General features: G+C 37.6%; 2 protein-coding genes and 1 long non-coding RNA gene across 5 annotated transcripts in view; 2 read left to right on the top strand and 1 right to left on the bottom strand.

The window, feature by feature from the left end:
- Positions 1-4,894, bottom strand: part of LOC117152375 — an 8,270-nt gene extending 3,376 nt beyond the window's left edge. Inside the window, exons 1-2 of the long non-coding RNA XR_004462739.1 lie at positions 4,756-4,894; positions 4,167-4,218 (exon numbers count right to left, since the gene is read on the bottom strand). This is a non-coding gene — a long non-coding RNA (uncharacterized LOC117152375). The remainder of the gene's footprint in view (positions 1-4,166; positions 4,219-4,755) is intronic.
- Positions 4,875-7,499, top strand: LOC100740921 (probable malonyl-CoA-acyl carrier protein transacylase, mitochondrial). 2 transcript variants are annotated; one of them, XM_033323887.1, is made up of 3 exons: positions 4,875-4,992; positions 5,808-6,480; positions 6,573-7,499. In XM_033323887.1, exons 2-3 carry the CDS (start codon positions 5,897-5,899, stop codon positions 7,012-7,014), a joined length of 1,026 nt encoding a protein of 341 aa, XP_033179778.1. In that variant the 5' UTR covers positions 4,875-4,992; positions 5,808-5,896; the 3' UTR covers positions 7,015-7,499. The 2 variants fall into 2 exon arrangements, with proteins under 2 accessions (XP_033179778.1, XP_024227161.1); XM_024371393.2 differs by lacking the exon at positions 4,875-4,992 and having other exon boundaries at positions 5,090-6,480.
- A 990-nt stretch (positions 7,500-8,489) lies between these two features.
- On the top strand, positions 8,490-10,278 carry LOC100740801 (probable small nuclear ribonucleoprotein Sm D1). 2 transcript variants are annotated; one of them, XM_024371395.2, is made up of 4 exons: positions 8,490-8,619; positions 8,913-8,989; positions 9,073-9,270; positions 10,079-10,278. In XM_024371395.2, the coding sequence occupies exons 2-4, from the start codon at positions 8,920-8,922 to the stop codon at positions 10,159-10,161; spliced, it is 351 nt and encodes a 116-aa protein (XP_024227163.1). In that variant the 5' UTR covers positions 8,490-8,619; positions 8,913-8,919; the 3' UTR covers positions 10,162-10,278. The 2 variants fall into 2 exon arrangements, with proteins under 2 accessions (XP_024227163.1, XP_003493781.1); XM_003493733.4 differs by having other exon boundaries at positions 8,499-8,704.
- Positions 10,279-23,949: the final 13,671 nt, after the last annotated feature.

Here is a 23,949-nt window from a genome sequence, read left to right as displayed (position 1 = left end):
CCATGCGGTTTCTCACGAGTACAGATCAATCGATAGATGAGTTATTATTGTGCATCGCATACTATGCGCTTTCTATAGTTGCGGAGGATCACTACGATAATTATAAGAAATTTTTCGGTCATAACCGTACGGAGATCTTTATCCCTTTTTTCTAAATAGAATTTGATTGTACTCCACGGTTCATCATCGTTTCCGAAAAGTTGTAATTCAGCTGTGCAATAAGTATAACAATTTTATGTACTTGCAATTAACGTTAAGTTATTATGGCAATAACTATAATTTTTTATCTCAGCCTTTAACATTTACAACGACAAATTCATACAGCCTGTATTTATATTTACATAGCAGCACCTTGAAGCACATCTTTCATAAATATTGACACCCGAAGATTATATCTGTTTGTTAATATTCTAAAATTAATGAGTCAATGAAAATTATTTTAATCGATTATTAGGGTATCACAAATTTATTCGTCTAACAAGACCATGCTATTTAAATACAGAAATTATCTCAATCGCTCCAGCAATCAATTGAAAATTAGTATCCTCTATTTTGCAGCTATCCTTGCAACTGCAACCTGCTGTAGTATCAATATTTACCGTGTTACTTATAATACGATACAATGAATAATTGTGAGCTCGATAAATTAAATGATATTCATTGAACGCATGCGATTAGCTGAAATTGTCTTCGAAAACATGCTTATCAGTGTTTCCGATTATTTAAAAGCGGTCGCGTTACACGACTGCGTGTATACCTTCGATGTGCGCTCGCGCGTCCGTCTTTGCGTATTATTGATTTTTCCATCTCCGTGATCGAGGCACATCTCGATTAAATTGATTACTCGACGATGATCTCGATTAAACTTGTATTTACACAAGCAATACCTAACCGACGGACGATAAGCGCGTTGAAATTACGGCTAACACGATTAACTCGTTCATGATTCGCGCAATTTTCCGGACCACCACCAAGATTGGCGCGCGCGCGCGTCCCATGGAAATCGCCTTATTCTATGCTTAACCGGGCAAGTTCAATGCACCTGGGCGACTCGCGACAATTTCCTCTGCCGAATCCCTGCTACCACGGCGGTCTTGACTCGACTATATTACTCATCACTTTCGTTAATATTTTCTACGTAACAGTGATAGATTCTTATTGCTTTTCCTTTATTTCTTTGGTTCTTTTCTATTCCTCAGTGAATTATGCGATTTAGATATGGGTATATGTTACCAAACATATTATAGAGATATATTTGAACTCTTTCAGAGACCAACAGCGACATCTGTATATCTCATCTGAAGACGTAATGCTTATACATATTGTAATTAGTGTTATCGACAGATGATAATTTTCAGATACTTTTCACAACTATTGTTTGTAATACCACAAACCAATACACAGAATAGATCTTACATCTGAAATATCGATCGTGAAGGAAAATAGAGTATCTCTTACGCCCTCTGCGATTTATAGCGGTGAGTCCAGGGATTATACTCAATCCAACTAATAAGGTTGGTAAAGTCACAAACGATGTAGTACACATACAGATGTGGTAAAGTTAATAGGAGTAAAAGTCTGTGGTAAAAATACCCTTCGGGTTGTACGTTACACGTAGTTACGCGATTACGCAAGAAATGATATACAGGGTTATCTACTTAATTTGGAACCCGCGCTCTGTGAATGGCAACGTTGTAACATGTACGCTTACTACGGCAGTTAAATGCCGTTCGCCATCTATGAGCTGTTGCTAGAAGTACAAATAGGCAAGAACGGAGAGCGGTTTGGTAGCCGTCGAAGGATTTTAAATTTGCCATCACAATAAGGAGAAGACGATCGCTTCGTTTCATGTCTCAAGTCTATTTCCACATGTAACTTAATATCTTTTTCTTTAATAACTAATCTCTTGAGTTATACTTATCTAAAGTGCAATCACAATGTAATTTTTTTTATTTAAAATTGCCTTTGCCAGAGTTATTTGCGGATTACAATGAAATTATCCAGATTCTTACAAACATCGAGACCATTTTTCTATTTCGTCCGGTAATCTTTAAAAATTAAAAAAATAGAAATTAATTTAATCCTCGTAATACTGCAGTGTTGAAATCCGTTCGGACTATTTAAACAACACACGTTGCAGTGCCAGAGATATTTCACGCGAACTTTTATTCGACTGTCTCGAAGTGCAACTTAATGCAATCGAGTTCCTTTAAAGTTTAAGGACAGTCCGGAAAAAGCTAGGGAAAAGCGTATACTTGATACAAGAAACGCGTGCTTACTTGGTGAAGTTCTATTACAGACCGGTGATAGGAACGATGTTTGAAGTCAGACAAATTGCTGGGTTTAGATACTCCAATTTCCTGATTTCCCATTTTCTCGAGATGAAGGCAATGGAAAGAAGAAGCAGAGTGCATATTTCAAAGAAGGAGAAACTCCAACTCCTACATAATGGTCACATCGGGTTAGCGACAGGCCCTGAAGTGACCGCTTGCGACGTTTGAGTGTCGGACCAACGGTTCACAGGGAATAAAGGAATACAGCACGCAAAATTCAAGGGATGAAAAAAAATATGCTAATGCCAAAAAGTTCCGCGTCACTGGCTTGTCCTTGATTACAAATAGCTGTCGTTTCCTTAAACTACTTCTAAGGATTCGAAGGATTTACAATCGCACTGTTGAAGAGTTATGTCATTTTGAAGAGTTATGTCACCTATATACATGCAGAAAATTTTATCGAGGTCGGTTGATGCAGAAACAACCAACAGGCATCGAAAGATGAACGAACATGTAGATTTATTATAGGTATAGGCCGAAATGTAAGAAAATATTAAAAACGAATTCAAGCCAGTCATATTTATAGCACTCCTGCTATAGCATTTATAGTATTTTTGTAAATTCGGAAATGCCGAGCTCGTGTGGTTTTACTTCGACGTTGACGATTCGTCCACGTTAACGATTATACAACGAATATTCAAAAAACCAGACGTCGCAGTTGCAAAACGTCGAGTCCTCTGGCCCACATACTTACTATACGGGGCAGGACTTAATTTGTGGCACCCTCAAATGTTGACACTTTCTCTTTCCACAGCCAAGCGTTCGAACTTCACATTTTCTTACAGAAAATCGTAGAAAACTGCGATTTTCATCATTTTTTAACATTTAAATATGTATATAATAGACAGATTCTTCAAAACGTGTTGTTTGAATGTTCATTACAGGCCCAAATAAAAAGGTTGTAAAAAGTGATTTTTATTATTTTCTTCCGAACAACTGCAATTCTTTCAAAATTTTCTTGACATATTATCTAATAAATTAAACCTTGTAATTTTTCAAAAATATGCAAATTGTTTTAAAAATGTTATTCTTCTTTAAAGCGCGATCGAATACTTTCATGAGTCACTGTATGTATAAGAAAATGTTGGGCGAGTTTAGGTATTCCGTTTATCCTTTGGATGAAAGTCCCGTGCACAAGTGCATATGCAAGACTGTAAGAAAGTCTGTAATAATCTATCTTTATAACTCAGTTACAAATGAATATCATCAATGTATTGAGTTCGGGTTAACTTTTTCAATCCAACCGGCAACGCTTGCATGTTATGAATTACTTTTCGTTCAATTAGAAATTACATCAACTGATCGTAATTATATACATGATATACATCAGAAATTCATATAATTTCATTATGATTCCATTTCTTAACTCTTTAGTAATTTTAATACAGATAGAGGATAAGTAAGATTCTCATTCGGAAATGCAAACATACAGAGAGTCAAATCCTTTATGTTATATACTGAAGTAAATTTTTTGAAGGCATTTCTTACAGTGTCATTACATCTGCAGTTGTAAATGGGATTTCCATAGCTGTTTATTTAAATTCGTGAAGTATGATACAAAGATAAAGATATCTATGGCTGATGGCTATACGGTAAACAGATTGCCAAGCGGCGAACGTATCGGATATACTTGCGACTATGTCACAGGTACACATATATGGGCAAAGTAATGTCCAATAACGATAATTTTCACAGTGTTTACGAATATCTCGGAAATATCTAAGGCTGAACGGGGCGGTTACATGCATGTATAGGAAAAAGTTGTTGAGAATCATGCAATCATGCCCCCAAACAACATAAATTCATGATGAGGACAAACTTCTAGATATTTACCAAAAATTAATCACGTTAAGTTAGGTTCCCCTTGAAACCACTCAACTTTTATCTGAAATATTTTTCATTATAATCATTATTTATATAATAATCGAAGTGGTTTTTTATTTATTTATGGGTATCTCACAGTGTATATATACTTGCGTCTTTTCTTTTCATTATATCTTCATAAAACCATCAATTTTTTATAGATTATATTACATAAATAATTATTATGATAATATAAATAGATAAAAGTCGTTTTAGTGAGATCATTTTTAAATAAAGTACTAAAATAGTCTCAGAAATTGATAATATTTTCGTTATTTTCTAATAGAAAATATAAGTTGATTAATACATTTTTAGTTGATGTACAATTGAACTTATGTCATATGAAAATTTAACTGTTGTCGTCAAATCATTAAATATTATAAAACGCAATGTAATACATACGTATACATATGTCGTTTCTAATGTAAGCGCGTAATCACATGTAACGTACAACTAGAGGGGTAATTTTACCACAGATTTTACTTTTATCGACTTTATCACACTTGTCTGTGACTTTACTAACTTTATTAGTTGGATCGAATATAATTCCTACACTCACCGTTATAAATCGCTGAGGGCAAGAGAAACACTGATTTTTTACACGATCGATGTTTCAGAACATGGGACACGAAGATTCGTGAGATACAAGGTTTATGCTGTATACATTCCTGTCTGTGATGGAGCCAAACAGGGCAAATCCCTAACTTTATAAGTTCTTGTATATGCTAGCGTGGAATACCTTTAATATTTGGTCACATAGTACATCGCATATCGTGGAACAACTAGAAGAATGGACGCGAGATCCTCATTTTCTCTCTAGTATAAGACTAGACTACGAACATATAAGACAAATCTCGACACTTATATACCGAAGCCTAGGGAAAATCGTTCGAAAATTGACTCTTGATACTTGCTGCAAAATTGCTGCAAATTAAGTGGAAAATCAATATGGAAGACAAGATTCTCGTTCTTACGAGACAAACGGAGATGAGTAGCATTTTCTACTCTGTCGCAGCATAACATGTTACGTATACACAGAATGGGAACTTTTTGTTTTCCATGTTGATTTTTCACAATTCAGTATTCAAACGGTTTTTGCTAACGGATCTCAAGATCTGTTTAGGATGCACATGTGTACATAGCAATCTGTGTATATATAAATAAAAATAATGTATCAAAATTTTATATTAATATCATATTTATATAATGAAATAATCTTGGGAAACACTTTCTAGATATAAGATAATATTTTTAAAGTAGAAGACATATAGGTTATTTAACTTCTATATTGATATAATATAATGTTTTTAAGCTAGAAGATAATAGCAACTAAAAATAAATAACTACGTTTCATGTATTCCTAATTTCATAGATTATCGTAATATATTCTGATAATATTAATTTTGAATAAAAGTTTTTGTTTTTGGAGTTTATACAATTTTGTGAATATTTAATAGATATTAATTTTTGAAATGATTAGAATGTTTCAACAAATATTGTTTAAGAAAATACCTCCTTGTGTTCCAAAATGTTCCCGGTTAGTTCGAGTTAGTCAAATTTCAAATGATTCCATGAAAGATGAAAGTAGTAATTCTGAAGCATCGAATACAGATCAATTCCACGAAGACTCTTCACAATGTTCATATAAGACGCGAGAAGTACTGCATCTGCTTGAAAAAGCTGCAACATTTGGTGGTGTCATGGATAAAAATTGGATGACAACCCCATATCCTAAGGATATTCCGCTCAATTATAAAGAGGAAACAAAACCAAGTGTTAATCCAGAAAATACTTCTGTTTTGTTATTTCCTGGCCAAGGTATTATTAAAGTTGGGATGATTAAAAAGTATATGGATTATCCTGCTGCTAAGGAACTTTTTGAAATAACCAATGAAATAATTAATTACAATTTACTAAAGCTTTGTTTGAATGGCCCACAAAAGGAATTAAATCGAACTGAATATAATCAAGCTGCTACAGTAGTATCATCGTTGGTTGCATTAGAAAAAATACGAGCAGAGACTCCTAAAGTATTTGAAACTTGTGTTGCTACAGCAGGATATAGCGTAGGAGAGATAACTGCTTTAATTCTTTCTGGCATTATAACTTTTGAAGATGGAATTCGATTAGCATGGTCTAGAGGAAAAGCTATGCAATATGCGTCAGACATGGTGCCTCAAGGAATGTTATCTGTATTTGGTACATCAAAAGCACAAATTTCCAAAGCTTGTATCGAAGCAGAAAATTGGATAAGGGATATGGGTATTGAAAATCCAACATGCAGGTAATATCTTAATATTTAATATTTGATAAATAATAGAAAAAGATGTTATATAATTCGTATATGATGTTAATTATATAATCAATTATTTTTAGAACCGCTATTTTTCTATGTACAGAAAGAAAAATAATAGCAGGAAATATAGAAGCATTGGAATATATCGAAAAACATAAAGCACAATTTGGTTTAAATAACACATCTAGATTACCTGTATCAGGAGCATTTCACACACCATTGATGGAACCTGCTTTAAAGCCAGTTTCTAAAATATTAAATTCGATAGAAATAAATGAACCTAGATGCATAGTATATTCCAATTATAAAGCTGTACCATACACTAATTTACGATATGTAAAAAAATACATATTAAAACAAATCGTGTCACCAGTTAGATGGGAACAATGTTTACAACATATATATAACAGACCTGATGGAATACCATTTCCACAAACATATGATATAGGATCAAATGGAAGAATGAAAACTATCTTAAATTTAGTCAATTCAAAAGCAAGCAGGTCATGTGTTGTAATTTAAAATACATCTAAAATTACTGTATTATTATGTACAATTTTTCTTAAACTTTTGCTTCACTTTTTCATTTACCGATATGTACTTAACATTAGAAGAAATATAAATAAATTTAAAAGAATAACAAATTTTAATATTATATCTATACATATATTTAAACAACAGTAGTGTTTATAGGTAATATAATCATGCAACAACACAGTATAATAAAGAGATACATTTTTGTCCTACACAACTGCATTATATCTATTTATTTGTATTATATTCTATGTATTCTTTTTCTACGACTTACATCGCGTCAACTGCAAAATCATTAGCGACAATACTGTGTCTAGATGACTTATATTTTAGAGTAATATTTGTTTATCTTAGTTTATTGTATTTGCTATGTGATTCTATAATGTTGCAAATGTACCTGGTTTTATGCTGTAGTTCTGTTCTGTAGATCTGTTCTTATGTTTTTAGTGAGTAGAATATAACTGATGACTACATATACATTTACGTTTTATTATGAATTTAGTATATATATAAAATATGGGTCACCATTCTAATTTGGATTATTGTTATTTACTTTTGTTATTGATCAACTAATTACATGTAAATTAAAGCAAGAAAATGCTTATATATTAAATAATTAATTAGAAAGATACAAATTAACACTAAGCATTAAATATAAATATTATGTGCATGATATTATAAATATATAATATTTGTAAAATACTTCATAAATAAGTTTGATATATATATGTGAAATAACTTAATTTATTTTTAACTGCTCTTATTACATTTTCTCTCATGCCTCTAGTTTTCAAAATAAGTTAGAGAATGTAAGCAAAAGGTATTGTGTTTTAGGAGTTCTTTTTATTTTGATCATTATGTAAACATATGTAAATGTTTATAACATAATAAGAATTCATATTCTATTCGAAAGAACCCACAGGACTTTTTCATCCAACAGCAACTTAATATCTGCTATTGTGAAAGCACAAAACATCTTCCAAGTTGAAAGTTTGTAATATTTTTCAAAATTAACTATTTCGGAATCTGTGGGTACTGAAAAAAACGGCTTGCAGATTCGCATTCAGCTCGCAAAAATCTTCAGGAATCCTACGCTAGGAATCCCTTTTGAAGGTTGCAAAGTTGGAAAAAGATTAAAATTCGTTGAACATTGTAATTTGAAATTCATTATTTCTTTAAATTATTAAAAACTGATCTCTTCTATTTGAGTTTGTCAATTGATATTACTAATGTAAAAGGATAATGTAAAAAGATATATTGCTTTTAAATATACAATAATATTTAAGAACATCAAATGAAATATTTCTGTGCGCATTTTAGTTTTATTTCATAAATTATATTTATAAATTGTATTTATTATTGTTGTGTATCACAATTTTTTAATTATTTTGTTACTAATAATTTTATACGAAATATATAAATGACTATGATATAGGTTTTTATAAGTTTTTGCACATACTCTATGGTTATAGGTATGAGTATGAGCAGGAGACAGTTAGGGGCACAGCTAGGACGTGGTTGGAACTTCGAGTAGATTGAACAGATATGAAGAGTTTTTGGAACACAAGAAATACAGTATTCTGTATGGTGTAGGTAAGAAAATACGGTATGAAATTGAGGTTGTAATCTTTTATTGTAAGATAAACATAATATCAAACATCATCATGAAACTAGTAAGGTACGTATATTAATTTGTAATAATTCGGTAAGAAGTAATAAAATATTTATCAAACAAAAAGTTTAAGATCAAGTAGAAATATTAAGATTAACACTATATATGTGAATAATTAATTGGATTTGTAAAGATTATTGCTATGTTTTATCACATCTTATATTTTTGAATCTTCTAAATTGTATTTATAATATAATTGTTCTAACTATTTCAGATTTTTAATGAAACTCAGTCATGAGACTGTAACAATAGAATTGAAGAATGGTACTCAAGTACATGGTACTATTACCGGTATGTCATCATAACCTATAAAAAATCTTCATGTTTATATTTCCATTAAAATTTAATAATATTTGTTGAATGTTCACTTATAGGAGTAGATGTGGCAATGAATACGCATTTAAAGACTGTAAAAATGACAATAAAGAATAGGGATCCTGTACAATTAGATACATTAAGTTTACGAGGCAATAATATAAGGTATTATATATTACCAGATTCATTACCACTTGAGACTTTGCTCATAGACGACACACCAAAAGCAAAAGCAAAAAAGAAGGAGGCTGCACGAGGTTTGTAAATATAACAATATTAGTTACTATTACTAATTTACAAGTATGAGAAAGTATATACATGCTTTTTATATTACAAATAATATAAATATTGCAAATACTTTTTGTAAAAGAATATAAAAATTTATTAATGGCATGTATGCTATTTTAAATTTACTACTAATTCTAAACAGAAAGGCCCATCTTACTAAAAGTCTCAACAGATATTGTTAATGTATTGTTGACTGTTTATTTTATTAAGAAACAAATAACATGACTAACATAAACACCTTTGTTTGTTTATTAAGATAAGAATTTGATGTGATTATATGTATAATTAACTAATCAAACATTCTTTCCAAAAAATGTTATTCAAATGAAATTTGTAAATAACGTCGATAGACTTTAAAAACTAGTCAATTATATTACTTATTACATTCATAATATATTGATTTCTCTCTCTCTCTCTCTCTCTCTCTCATATATGTATTCACACATTGTTCCTTAATAAAGTTTTATACTTTTCAGATTTATTTCATATAACAATTATTTTAATTTTTTAAAATGCTATATTACACACGCTACTGAATTTTTTTTGTATTTGTATATTATTTATATATATTTGTATATATTAAAGTAGCTTTTATAATTAATTCAAGATACGATAATTAGCTACAAACATTCAAATTCAATAGGGATAAAACAGTGTAGTATGTCGAAATACATTTATTAATCAAAATGTGTAAACATATTTTTATATCATCAATGACAATAGACATTCTATTTTATATATATATATATTTTGTTTCTATATTTATATTACTTTTAGGAGCAGTACGTGGTCGGGGGCGTGGTGGACGTGGTACGAGAGGAGGTCGAGGTGGACGAGGACGAGGACGGGGTAGACGATAGTTATGTACATTATTATATGTTTCATTGAAATAATTAATTCAACCTTTTGCACCTTAAAAAATACTGACGCAATGTATTATATAATACGAAAATAAATTGTAATGTTTTCGGGACTTATCAGAACTTTTAATTGTTATATTATACTTTTATTGGTAGAAATGGTTACCATTTACTTATTAAATCTAGAAATACAACTGCAGGAAGAGTGCAAAATGAGCACAAGAGTTTGTAGCGATTGTGATTACTACATAGGAAATCTTACAGATTAATGATAGTGGGTTCTATATTTAGTATTTCTGATATTTTTTGCGCTCAGCTCTTACTGAGTGGCTTCATCTGAGAGAAAGCAAAATTGCATACATTTCATTTTGCACTTTCTTGTAGTTAGAATTCTGGTAATTATTTAGAAGTATGGTTTCTTCCTCAATGCTCTTGAAATATATTGCCAAAGTTATCATTCTGAACAACTTTTTCTTATACAAGTAATTGCTGCTCGGCTGTAGTTTTTCAAGTTATAAAGCAATTTATATTTAATACTAAATATACGTATATATATGTATTATTCGACTATTTATTTTATACATTTTTGTTCTGTAAACAATTAAATTTATCAATGATAATAGGTATATTTGTTACATTTTTGATCAACTGAATATCAGAATAAAATACAACATTTCATATATCAATCTATTCATCAAAAATTATTTCACGCCAGCGTTACTAGCCATCGAATGACGGCCAGAGAGCAATTTAGCCCAATTTATAATTCATTGATGTATTTTGTTATTTATAGAGTGAGAGTAAGTTTAGAATAAGTGTAAGTTCAGATTGGGCTATATAAAAATGTAGCCGTTTATTCTAGAATGAAGTGAATTCTAGAACCGTAACCTAAATTTATAATTTTTTGCGTATATGTTTTGAAAGCTATATACACCGAGTAACGATTGTACATTTATATGTATAGGAAGAAGTTACTCAGAATAATAACTGCGACAACATATTTCAAGGACATTGAAATTGGCAAACAGATCAAACTTCTACATAATTACCAAAAATCGTCTTGTTGCATTCTTATTGTTAATATCTATACATATTTTTGTATTCAAATTTATACCTATCGTTTATTCTACCACTATTTTTGTGGAGAGGAAATTTCTCAAAATTTCATATATTAATGCACATTTGTGCTGTTACTGATAATAAATAATACTTACAATAATAATAATTACTTAATAATAATTACTTAACTTACTTAATAATAATTACAAGCCATGTCTTCAATAGTTCTTTATGTCTTCTAAAAGATAACAAAGATATACCTAATAACAACAGTAGCACATTATTTAATGCTTTTGTCACTAATTGTTTGCAGATTTACAATGAATGTATGTTACTGATAGAATTTCAGATAGAATTTCTGTTTCAATAGATTTGCTCATAATTAAGCATAACTATGCTTAATATAACGATTAAGTTGCAATCCATGGTTTCTTTGAGACTTTTGTTTCTCATGATGAATAAACTGCTCATGATGCAATAAAAAAATTTGACCCTAAACTTCAAGATTAAGATTAATTTTTTGCGGCTACATTTCTTTTTGTAAATCTCTATCGGACTAGAGGTGTAGAATTACCTGTTACAGCCATGTAAAATAATTTTGTACATTCTGCATATGTATAAAGTATATACTTTATTATCCTTTACAAAGATATTATAATAATATTATACTTTATAAAGAAAATAATGTCACTAATTCAAAAAAATAAAGGACAAAACAGCTTTGAGTACTTACAAAAGTTTAAATTTTAATGAACATTTTTATAAAACCATCGTTGCAACTACGCAAGTTTAAAAAAAGAATTGGATATGTTTTCTTAGTCATGTTAAATTAAAATCAAGTCAGATTGAAACAAATTGTATTAAAACACATTAAATTAAGCAAGAATAATTTTATTCATTTAAAATGCGGTATTCAAATCAAGAATACAAGAAATAACGTGGTCAGCAAAATTGAAATGACTCTGACACCTGATACCACGTAGGAATGCTCTTGTCATCGGTGTCAGTTGTCACGATTTGGTCTTGTCTTCAGTGTTCGTAATCGTTATGTATTACTCTCGATGTCGAGTCTTAGATTTTTCAAATTATAATTAAACCAAAACAGTAGTTGCTGTCACCAGAAATAGTCGTTAAACTATTTCGATTAGTTTGATTCTCGTTCGTTATTTTCGAAACAAGGCGAACAGCTGAATGGAATAGATTCAGAAACTTGTCGCACCTTTCTAAAGCGCGGCACTATTTTGAATTTCCAAACTGTTGTATCCTTGATATTCTAATTCATAACCGTATGAGTAGCATTAACTAGCGTATCAACGCGACTGGTAAATAAACTCCACATTTCGGCTTACCCGTATGTGCAGGAGTACTAGCACGGGAAGGATTGAAGTCTTCTTGAAATAAATAAATATTTTTAATATCTCCTTGGTTGGTGATTTATTCGATTTTATTTAGTTATATTTTATTGACAAATTTCTAATCTTAGCTCTCTACTTGGTTTATAAATGAGAATAATTGTCGTCATCGTAAGCTATTGGCAATGCAGCCCTAGATCGCGTTCAGGTATAGGTGAGTTTGATGGTGAGAACTAATTTCTGTTTTGTTCTGTAGTTAATTCTAATTCTTTTTGATTTTTCTCTTCTTTTTTAATTTCGGCAGTTAACAAACGTAAACCAACATTCTGCTCTTTTCTACTTCTTGCTTTGGGTTTCTAACATGAACTAAGATTGTTTGTAACAATAATACTTTCCGTGACAACCAACGTGGCTTCGCAATTCTTGCCAAAAGAAAAACAGATATTTCTGCTAATAATGGGAGAAGTGCGAAAACCCGTAAGTGTCTTCAATTGTTGAAGGCACCGTAACCAGCGCGGCTTTTCAACTGTGTCAGGTCACAGGTTAGCACAGCGAATTGTCCTTTTAAATATTTAATATTCTTGAAGAAAACACGATTAAATATACAAAGATAATTCTTGATTGTTGACAATAATAGTCAATGAATAATTTTATTCGAGTAGTACACATATGGTACAAGTCCGAAATGATTGAAGAAGAGAACGTTACAATGTTTAGATTTTCACCTTGCTTATATGAATAGTCGATCGCATTCTTGGAATATCGTACTAAGTAGTTTCGATCTATCCTCGCGATCGCGTCTCCCCGCGATCGCGAGGAATCGCGTGAACGGGAGTCGTAAATTCTCGTTACCATTATAAGGATCGACGCCACGAACAGATCGATCCCCTTATTTCTTGTGGGATAATAGGAGTAATTGATGTGATATAACAGTGCGATTAACAGGGTTATAATATTTATATTTCCAATAACTTAATACACTAAATAGTTACACCGTTACGTATGATATAAATATCGCAGACGATACTTTGACGTATGAAACTCCGATAGATGAACACAATGTTCTTTCGAACATAAGACGGAGGTGACTTTCTTGATGTAGCAGAAGTAGCAATTGAGTAGACTAAGTATACATATGAAGTGACTGCTCTGTAGTCTAGAGCACAAGTCTAGAGGGATGAAGTGACTGTTCTGTCGTGATGAGAACAAGTGAAGTTCGTTCTTGTGTGATTACGGAAGAAAGCTCGGTGTGGGTGTGTCTTTTGAACTAAGGACATGGATTCGTTGTTCACACTTTTCGTTGGAAAAATGAGTGTAACGATCCGCGATGCCGATTGGTTATAGCCAACGTTAATAAATGAAGATTGGCGGAGGAAGCCTCCTCTACTAACGTGACTCGGGAGCGAGCTTGTTCATGGGAAAAGCCGGTTTTTCCGTGAGACAAATATCTACCTTTTCCGCTAGGTAACTACCCGCTTTCTCCGTAATTTGTAAGAACGTGCAATAAACCTAAGGACTGTTTTAAGTACCAGCTATAAATCGAAAATATTTGCAGGATTAAAGGTTCCTGCAAACTAATACGATTCAGTTTATGGTAGGGCCTTAGGTTTATTGAGAGTCTGTATAATGGTGCTTGGGCCTTGACGGTCAGACAATGAAAGAAGTCGCACGGACCACCTCACGCGATGTAACACTGTGCATCCCGCTGCATAGGGTGCATCTACTTTCGTTCGTGTAAGGAGGTTTGCTCGCCCATAGGGATATTTTAGCTAATTCGTAATTGTCAATAACTAAAGAACAAAGCTGAAAACGCAAATTATTTATTCTTGATTTTCATCCCATTTTAATAGTGTGATTCTCGAAGAATCACCTCTTAAATTTTAATTTTTTTACACCTGCAACTGAACATCCTGTATAAGCGGCGTATTTTATGCATTGTTATACAATAAATCAGTTTAAATTTCATTCTCGATTTATACAGAGCATCTCGATTTAACTAGATATATTCGTTGGGGCCTCACAATCACATTAAGTTCACGCAATAGCGTGTACCGTATGTACCGAGAGCGAAATTTATACTGATTTACTATATAACGTTATACAAATAACGCTTATAAACTATGATATTATAAAGTATGATGCGCCTACGAATTCTTGTAAACTTCTATAGGTAATATAGCATAGCGCAAAACCCTAAATCATATCGTGTAGTGGTGTAAATCGTAAATGTATGTTGTTACACTCGTGCTAGTTAATAATGTTGTTAAACGCCTTAAAATAGTAAGGTTTTCAAATCCCGAATGCGCAGGATAAAGATCAGGACTTGTATCGAAATAAATAAGAATGAAATGGTTTTGTGATGGTGATTGCTCTATATTTGGTTGGTATCGAAACCGAAATGATTCTGATGATTCTTCCTGTTCTTTCATTACAATTCCTGATTTAGGGAAATGTGAAATTCGGAGGGGGTTCACAAGGTCCAATCCAAAGAATAACTCCTTCCAAGGAGTATGCTCTGACGTCCTCCGCTAGATTGTCCGACTCGTGGCGTGGTCCAGAATAAATGATGCAAGGGAACTGATGCAAAAATGTACACGTGAGCACTGTGTGTGACATGGCTTTAAATCGTCGCTATCGAAAAGGGCCTTCTCTCTTCGCACTTAAGAAGACTATATAGTTTACAAGTTTCGAGGATACATTCGAAATGTCGCAGTTGCCCCATTTTATTGCTTCTAGCTATATTCCTGTTTATGGCTTTTTCATTAATCGAATGACCACTAATCAAGTTGAGTGTTTTACCAAGAATGTCTTTATTATTGTTCAGTCAGAAGCTAAAAACTCTCACACGTATCGAATATTTTAAATAACGCGCGCTATCGCGACAATGCAAATTATTAAGATAGCGACGATCTACCTTCGGTTATAGTAAAACCTAAATTTCATTTTAATAGTGATTTCAATAGCTAATAGTAATAATAATATCGTATTTGGTCTCATTTTAATCAGGAAAGTCTTACCAATATGTTAATAGAATTTTTATTAACGAAAAGTCAAAAATAAAGAAGTTACATTGTTGCATTATCTTACCGATAGGACGGCGATATAGATCTTGAAAGAAAAGTCAAGAAAGTTCAAGAAGAAAGCATTTCAGTGGTGGAATTAAAGTATGGTCAATTAATGAATAAATCATTAAAGACAGTTATAGACGAAATACTATTTGGCAGCTGGTTTCCAAAATGTTTTTGCCCACGGTGTTCATATACTAATTAATAGTTTATACTAATTAGTTAATTTCAAGTATATTAAATTTTGTATCGTTTAGTAGTACATATTTTTACATGACTGTGGTCTCGTTGCATCTTAACCCCAGTAAAAAAATATTTTCTGACTAAAGTTATGTATGTATTTGTACGGCGACATGAAGCTTGGAACGCTCTGCACGGTTGCCTGGATTTCGTGGTCTCTGAGATGACTTTTTTTACGTGGAGGGAACGTTCATAGGCATCCTTCATAGAAACGTTCATAGGAAATCGGACCCTTCTACCCGAACGCATGACGTATTTATTTGTCATATTTTCATTATTCGAGCTCACTTGTCTTTCGCTTTGTTCGGTTTGAATACCAAGCGGTATTATTATGTCCCGATTTTCGACGCTTTGCTATTCAATGTTGTCTTTTATAAGGAACGCGGGTTTTAGTCGGTCTATGGAGACTATCACATTTCTATTGTTTATTTTTATAGTGAAATTCTTTTCTCCGCGCTGTATTACTTTGTAAGGTCTGTCGTAAGGTGATTGTAAACTGCGGACGGCGTCGTTACACAGGAATACATAGGGTGACATTGCGAGTTCGTAGAAAATGAATATGTTTTTCGCACTATGTCGGTTGATCGGTTGCGGTTTGATTTCTTCGATACGTTCTTTAAGCCGATTCACGTATTCGGAGGTCGCTTGTCAAACCGTCGATACGAAAAATTCCCCTGGCAATCGTATTCCTGTGCCGTAGATCATTTTGGCAGCCGTTGCATTCAGATCCTCCTTAATGGCTGTTCGAATTACTAATAGTACGATCGGCAAGATTTCAACCCAGTTGCTCGTATCGTGGCATTTGATCGCCGTTTTCAATTGTCGGTGTAGGCGCTCTACCATCCTGTTGGACGCGAAGTGGTAGGCCGTCGTGCGTAGATGTTTGACACCGAGCAACCGGCATAATTCGTTAAATAATTGCGACTCGAATTGGCGTCCTTGGTTGGTTATTATTTTCGATGGTACGCCAAAACGAGTTGACGCTTCCATATCGGCTATGGGTATAGCTTCGGATCAACGCGAAAAGCGGTCGATATACGTTAGACAACATCGGTAGCCTTTCGAATACTGCATTATGATAATGTCTACGTGGATATGTTGGAATCTGCCTGTCGACGCTTCAAACGTTCCGACTGGGGATTCTACGTGCCTGGTGACCTTACATCGCTGGCATGATATACACTGTTGTCCCCAGTTTCTGCAGTCTTTGTTTCTAGACGGTAAGACAAAGTGCGTCGTCATCAGGTTTTGTGTAGCGCGTATCCCGGGATGGGAAAGTCCGTGGAGCTTTCGGTACATATGGTCGTACTGTGTCGCCTGATACATCGCAATGTATATCTACGTTTTGATCTGGAAAACGTGTCTTTTTCAATAGTAACGCGTATGTACCTGAGTTGTCTAAGTCGCGTAGCTCGGTGTCGTTTTCTTGCGCGGCGGCGAGAGTTTGATGGTACACGGACATTCCTATAGCTTCGATGCGAGATAGGGCGTCGGTTACGTTGTTGTCCTGTCCTTCGATGTATCGTATGTCAGTCGTAATGCCGTAATAAAGTCGAGATGTCGGAATTGTCGCGGCGAGCACTTGTCGGGGTGCTGGTTGAATGCGTATGTAAAGGGTCTGTATAGATCAAAAAGTTTCTCCCTTCAACAGCGTGTCGAAAACGTTTGACCGCCGTGTGCATCGTGAGAAGTTTGCTGTCGTATGCACTATACTTTTGTTGCGTGGGAGTCAAGGATTTTGTGACGAATCCCAGCGGCCGCCATTTGTCGTTCGCGCGTTGTTACAATACTGCACCTATTGCGTAGTCCGACGCGTCTACCGTGAGGCTGACGGGCGCACCTGGTATCGGATGCGCTAGCATCGTGGCATCCGCGAGTGCACGTTTTGATTCGCTGAAACTGTTTTCGGTTTGTTCTGACCACTCGATGGGCGCGTTGTTCTTTTTCACGCCTTTTATCAGGTCATTAAGCGGAGTTGATTACTACACCGTAATCGCTGAGGCGGTTGAATAGTATTCGCATTTGTTCGCGGTGCTGTTTTTCGTCTTCCGAAGCTACTAGAAAATCGTCGATATACGCATAGACAAAATCGAGACCACGTGTGATTTCGTCGACGAAGCTCTGACATGTTTGCGCGGCGTTCCGAACATCATATCGGCTGCTTCGAAAAGACCGAAAGGTGTCGTAATTACGGTGTTTCAACGTCTTCGGGCGCGATCGGAATTTAGTGGTAAGCGCGGACGAGGTCGATGTTAGAAAAGATACGCTTACCGTACAGATGTTGCGCGAAGTCTTTGATATGCGGCGACGAGTATCTGTCGGGTACGGTGCGGGCGTTCAACGTACGGTAGTCGCCACAGAATCATAGGCCTCCGTCCTTCTTCGGTACGACGAGCAGAGGTGATGCCCGTGGGCTCTTCGATGGCCGTATTATTCCTTGTTCCATCATCATCTCAAACTCCGCCTTGCCTTGTTTAAATCGATTGGGTGCGAGGCGGCCGGGTTTGCTGTAGACGGGTGGTCTCGATATCGTGTACCACACTGTGTAGAGTTTTCTCTCGTCCGAAAACCGGGTTAGATCCGGAAATTCGGCGAGAAGTCGGTGATACGTCAGCTCTCCAATGATTATCTTAATCGACGCTGTCCGAGTCGTGTCCGTGTATCCTCTTGTTGACAGGTTTGTGGTCGAATCTATGAGATGTCTATTTTTTGCGTCTACCAATAATTCATAGTGGCTAAGGAAGTCCATGCCGATGATAGGCGTGCGTGTTAACGTTCGCTATTATAAAACGCCATTTCAGTGCTTGACGCAATGCTACTACGAGGGACAGTAGGATGGTGCCGTAAGACCCGTTGACCGCGAACAGCTCGTACGTATCTTTGTTCGCGGGTGCGCGTAGTTTGTTGCGCGGGTATACACATACCGTATCGGTACCGGTATTCACGAGGATGGAGATCTTCGACTTCCTGTCTGTGACAAAAATGCGGCAGGATGACAGGCCGTCGTCGCATGCCTCGTTTACGGATGGCTGCTTCCGTTTCCTTTGGGTCCAGGTGCACGGGTTTCGACAATTTCTTGCTCGGTCTTCGAAGGTTGTGTGGTAGTAGCAGAGACCAGATTTCTGCGGTCTGTCCCTCGAATTCGATCTGCGATGTTTCGAGCTTGATCGTTGACAGCGGCGGTGGTTGAGGCTCAATGCTTCGGTTTGTGCCTCTATTCGGGACAACCTGTCATCCAATTTCTCTGAATGTGCTTCGTGGATCCGGTCGGCCGCCCGCGTCAAGTTTTCTGCTTTGGTGTCATCCACAGCTGCTAGAACGTGCTTGATATAAGCAGTCGATTTCTCCAAAGCGTAAAGATGAAGTTGTCTGGTATGGAGGAGCTGGCGGGTTTTCTTAGGTCTTGGTAAAATTGAGACGGTTCTCTGTCGCCCATTTCTTTAGATTCCAGTAGCTTTCGCATTCTCGTGCTGTTTGAATCGGCCAGTTTGCGGATGATCTCACTCTTCAATTTTTCGTATCGTTCAGCGTAGTCGATTCTCGATACATTTAGCGAGTGTCACGAATTTTACTTTGTCGTTCGTAATATTCGCTGCCTTTAATTGCGCCTCCAATAAGGCAAATATGGTGTTCTGTGGATGCAGTGGGGGCATGTTGATCACTTGGTTGGCTGTGCTTTTGCTATTCGCGGCCTCATTAGTATTTGCCATTCCACATATACTCCTAATTCGCGGCGATCGAAGTCGTACTATCACGTTCACCTCTTTCACTGTATCTCATGTCGGATGGTCACCAGTTTGAGGCGATTTAAGGTGAAAATGCCCCCAAAATACTCTAGATGTTCAATAATATAGTTTATTTAACCAGCTTCCGAAGCGTATCCGGAGGGGCCCTGGAACCGCGAAAGCATACTCGCGAGCCTCCTCACCTGCACTGATAACAATCCTCTCTCTTCGATGGCGCGATGTGCGGTCATGCCCATCGCACTACACCCTCGATATCACAGTGCAAGATTGCCTGATTCCTCAACCAGGCAGTTTGGCAACACCGGGGTGCTCGCCTTGTCAATGTGCGTCCACGGGCTCTGCCCCGTCTTCGCCGATCGTCATCTATCGATGCTCTCTGGATGGGAACTTCGTTGCCATATCCGCTCCGCAGCCTCCAAAGCATCACCTAATCACGGAAGGAGGTGACCGCCCTCCTTTCTCTTTAGCCCGACAGAAAGGTGTTCTAAGCACCGCCGGCGACGAGAGATTTACTCTATTTCCGCGATGAGAGTGTGACGTAGCACTGCTCCAGCGTGTGTTGCGCCGAGTCCACTCTCTCATTGCAAAAGTGGCATGGGTGAGTATCTGCGTGCACGGTGAATATCTGCGTAATCCTGTACGTCAAGCCCGCCGCTGCCCAACCAAATGTTCCTGTTTGCCTGGATGCACATTTTGCGAAAATGCTATTACGCATACCCAGTGATGGGTTACTAGGTTATGTGGGACTCGGCAGATGATGTAAACCATACCCACCAAAAACGTCTCCTCTATCCGCTTCTTTAACTGTACAAGCACCAACCCTGGAACCGCCTCACGGCATTACTTCAGGGTTGGTCTTGTGTTAGTACCGCAATCTTCTTCTAGCGCCTTCTTCTTCTTTCCTCTATCTTTTCTTGCGCCAGCCGTGACTTCATTATTATATTACACAAGGCCTGGAACTCAGTCCGGTTGTCCCCTTTTTGCGCCACTAGCTCGATTAAGTCGTCAATTGTCAATGATTTGCCGAGGTGATTCTCCAACTCGGTCCTTTCCTTTATCCACCTGGGGCAGTGGAACAGCGCATGTTCGGCGTCGTCACCATCACCATCGCAGTCCCAGCAGCGGGCGTGTACTTCCTTCCTGATCATCCTTCGGCACAAGTAGTCTCGTCTTATCGCATATAGTTCCGTTTCTCCGTCGCTTATCTGCACACATATAGTGTGTTGTGTAGAGCCCGGCGACTTCGAGTGGCGTTACGTGTTCCGATCTTAACCCCACAGCTGCCATTAGTGAATCGCTTTTCGATTCTCGACAGGCGATCGCAACTCCTGTACCGAGTCCAGGTATCTTGCCGTTGATGCTGTATGGCTCTTGCATCAGCAAGATTTCGTCGCCACCAGCTTTCATCTGCGTCCTGATCTCATAGGGGACAGTCTTGGATCGCTGCATGTTATGTTGCAGGATCCGTATTCCCCTTTTCCTCCCATGTCCTAGTTTATTCGCGTTTGTGTTTCTACTCATAATCAGTTCTTGCTAAAATCGCTTCCAGGGCCTTTTTATACATAGGGCAGTTCCCATCGGAGGCGACGTGGTCGCCTTTCTTGCCGGCTTTTCTGCAGTTTACGCAGCTGGCGTTTTCTCCTTACTAGTGCACTCTTTCGTGCTGTGCCCACTTTCCGCGCAGTGCGAGCAGATATCGTAGTCGACGCGGCGGTATTTTGCTACGTGTCCATAGCCTTGGCATTTATAGCAGCGGCTGACGGCAATAAAATCGCGGATCTTGCATGCGTTCCACGATATATAGATCTTCCCCTTTAATAACTTTTCTCTTACCTGGGAGGGAGGGGGGGTGCTTCTATCACCCAGTTGGTCTTCTCGGAGTCCTTGCGGCCCGTCCTGAAGCAGAATTTGATCGCCGCCACGTTCTCCTCCTTGAGTCTGTCCTCATTCTGTTTCCTGATACAGGCTCTTATCGCCTTTTCAGGAATTTCTCTGGGGACGTCGAACAAGATCATCCGGGGCTGCCTCCTCTGCGGTGTGCTGGTCTTTAGGCCTGCCTCCTTCAGCTTCGCGTTCTCTGTGAATGCTTTTAAGCCTTCCGGTTTCGTCGTTTCGACTGCAAGTCTATTTCCACCGATTTTCCTTATGACTTGTATTCCCTTCTTTCGGGGGTTCACGAGTGTAAACACCGCTTCCTGAGCTTCCTCGCTCGTCTTTATTGTGTCGTCTGTTTGTTCCGGGCGGATAATTACCACGTTTTTCGGTGGCTTGACGGTTATCTGCTCGACTTTGCTACTGGTCATTTTGACCTTTTCTGCGTACGAGGGCTGTTTGGCTCGGCTCGCGGTTTTCTTGACCGCTGTTTCAAGTCGCTTGCTGACTTGCAGCGACTTGTTCATCACAGATAGTATTTCTATATTCTTGCTCTGGGCCGTCCCTGTGATTTGTTCTAGCCTCCCAGTCAGGTAGCTATTGTGGAGCAAGAGCTCCTCCACAATTCCCCTCATATCTGAAATGCCTCATGATTGTCGCGGTCTGGTCCTTATTTATCTTCTTGTTCGGGTCGAGACAGAAGGCTAAGATCTTTTGTTCGACCTCGCTTGCCTTTTCTTTTATGTCCGATATCGGCCTTGGTGTTTCGGGTGTTGGCCGAGATTCCTGCTTGGCCTCTTTTCCCTCCTCCTCGGCCTTTTTCATTTTCTTTATTTCTGGGCTCTGTTTTTCGGGTGTTGTACCCTCCGTTTTTTGCGACCTTAGGGGTCGCAGGACCACTCGCGCCTTCGTGGTTGGCGGTGTCTGTCCCCGTGATGCCATTCTCCTGTTCGGTTTCAGACTGTTTTAGATGCAGATGCTGAGTCCCAGCGGCGTATCGCTTTACGCGTGCAGACGCTAAGACCCAGCGTCGTATGGTTTTGAGCGCACAGACGTTAAGTCCGACGGCGTAATGGCGGCACTGAGCTTGCACTTACACTTGCTCTTCTGTGTGTTCTTCAAATGGCTGCTTTCGCAACGTTCAGCGGCGTATCGCTTTGCGAACGTGGGCACTGAGTCCGCGGCGTGTTGCTTTGCGGACGCTGATACTAAGTCACGCAGCGAGCTGCTTTACGAACGTCAGCACTGAGTCCCCCGGCGTATCGCTTTACGAATGCGGACGCTAGTCCCGCGACGTGTTGCTTTACGAACGTTGGCGCTCAGTTCCCAAGTAGCCCGTACGGCGGCGCTGCAGTCGCGCGTTCCAAAATGGCTTTCCCTCTGCCCTAACCTCACCCACGTTTTTCTATGTCCTCTCATGCGTTTATTAATGCGAACTCCACTATTTCTTATATCCACCATTGCTTCAAAGCACTATCACTTCACTTTCTCACAATTTTCTCGTCCGATTTCTTTGATTTTCCTCGAGAATTCGGACATTGAGTCCGAAGTATGCTGCCATCTTGTGGACTAGTCACATCTTTCGGTACACGTTAAAAATACCATGCCCCGTCAGGATGTGCATAATAAAGTGGTCAATGTACCTCCTATGCCTCCTGAACGTGCTGACGTCTGCCACCAGCCTCTTCGTCCATTTGTCCTCCATACGCTCCTTCACTGTCTTGATCCTTACAGAAAAGACCGAGGCCGGATCTTCTCTTGAACGGGTTTTATATCGTGACTGCAGATATTCTTTTTTAATTCGATATTTCTCGGTCCGGAACACTGTGCAGTACGCCGTAAATGATCTTATCAACGCGACCCTTTGCGCCCTTTTAAGAGTATTCCTATTCTTTTTCTTTTCCACCGTATTTGCTCATACAAGTGCCGCTTAGGGCACCGCCGACTCCCAAACTCCATGATAGAGCTTCCTGGTAAGCCGTTCACATTGGGCAGCAGCGATCTCGATGCTTCCATGAGAGTATCGCCCTTACCGCACACTTTCTCCAAATGAGTCTCGAACCTTCTGCAGTTATCTAGCTGCACCCCAAGGTATCTAATCTCCTGCGTCGTAGTCAGAATGTGCCCCTCCACGTTCATCTCAATTACCTTGAGGATCCGCTTGCCCGTCAGCAGTATCACCTCGGTCATCTCCTGTGCGATTTTCAATCCTTTATCGGCACACCACCGCACGATCACACCCAACGCCGTTCTTAATTTATTATCCGCTTCTTCCTGCTCGGACGTTGACGAAATCGACGACATTCATTTTCATTCAATTCATTCAATTCCTTTAGTAGACCCATCGTATACCAGATTCCAAAGCAGTGGTCCAAGTATTGATCCTTGAGGGACACCCGCGTACACATTCCTCCTTAACGCTCCTCTTGTCCTTACTATAATCTTCCCGTGCTC

This window comes from Bombus impatiens, unplaced genomic scaffold (genome assembly GCF_000188095.3).
Source record: "Bombus impatiens unplaced genomic scaffold, BIMP_2.2 scf_1283, whole genome shotgun sequence".
NCBI classification, from domain to species: Eukaryota; Metazoa; Arthropoda; class Insecta; order Hymenoptera; family Apidae; genus Bombus; species Bombus impatiens.
The sequence above is the reverse complement of the archived record's forward strand: the minus strand, read 5'-3'. Positions and strand labels throughout refer to the sequence as shown.

Coding starts and splice junctions, on each gene's coding strand:
- LOC100740921 (XM_024371393.2), top strand. CDS start 5,669: ATGATTAGAATGTTTCAACAAATATTGTTTAAGAAAATACCTCCTTGT. Junction 6,481..6,572: donor ATTGAAAATCCAACATGCAG/GTAATATCTTAA, acceptor AATTATTTTTAG/AACCGCTATTTTTCTATGTA.
- LOC100740801 (XM_003493733.4), top strand. Junction 8,990..9,072: donor AGTACATGGTACTATTACCG/GTATGTCATCAT, acceptor GTTCACTTATAG/GAGTAGATGTGGCAATGAAT. Junction 9,271..10,078: donor AAAGAAGGAGGCTGCACGAG/GTTTGTAAATAT, acceptor TATTACTTTTAG/GAGCAGTACGTGGTCGGGGG.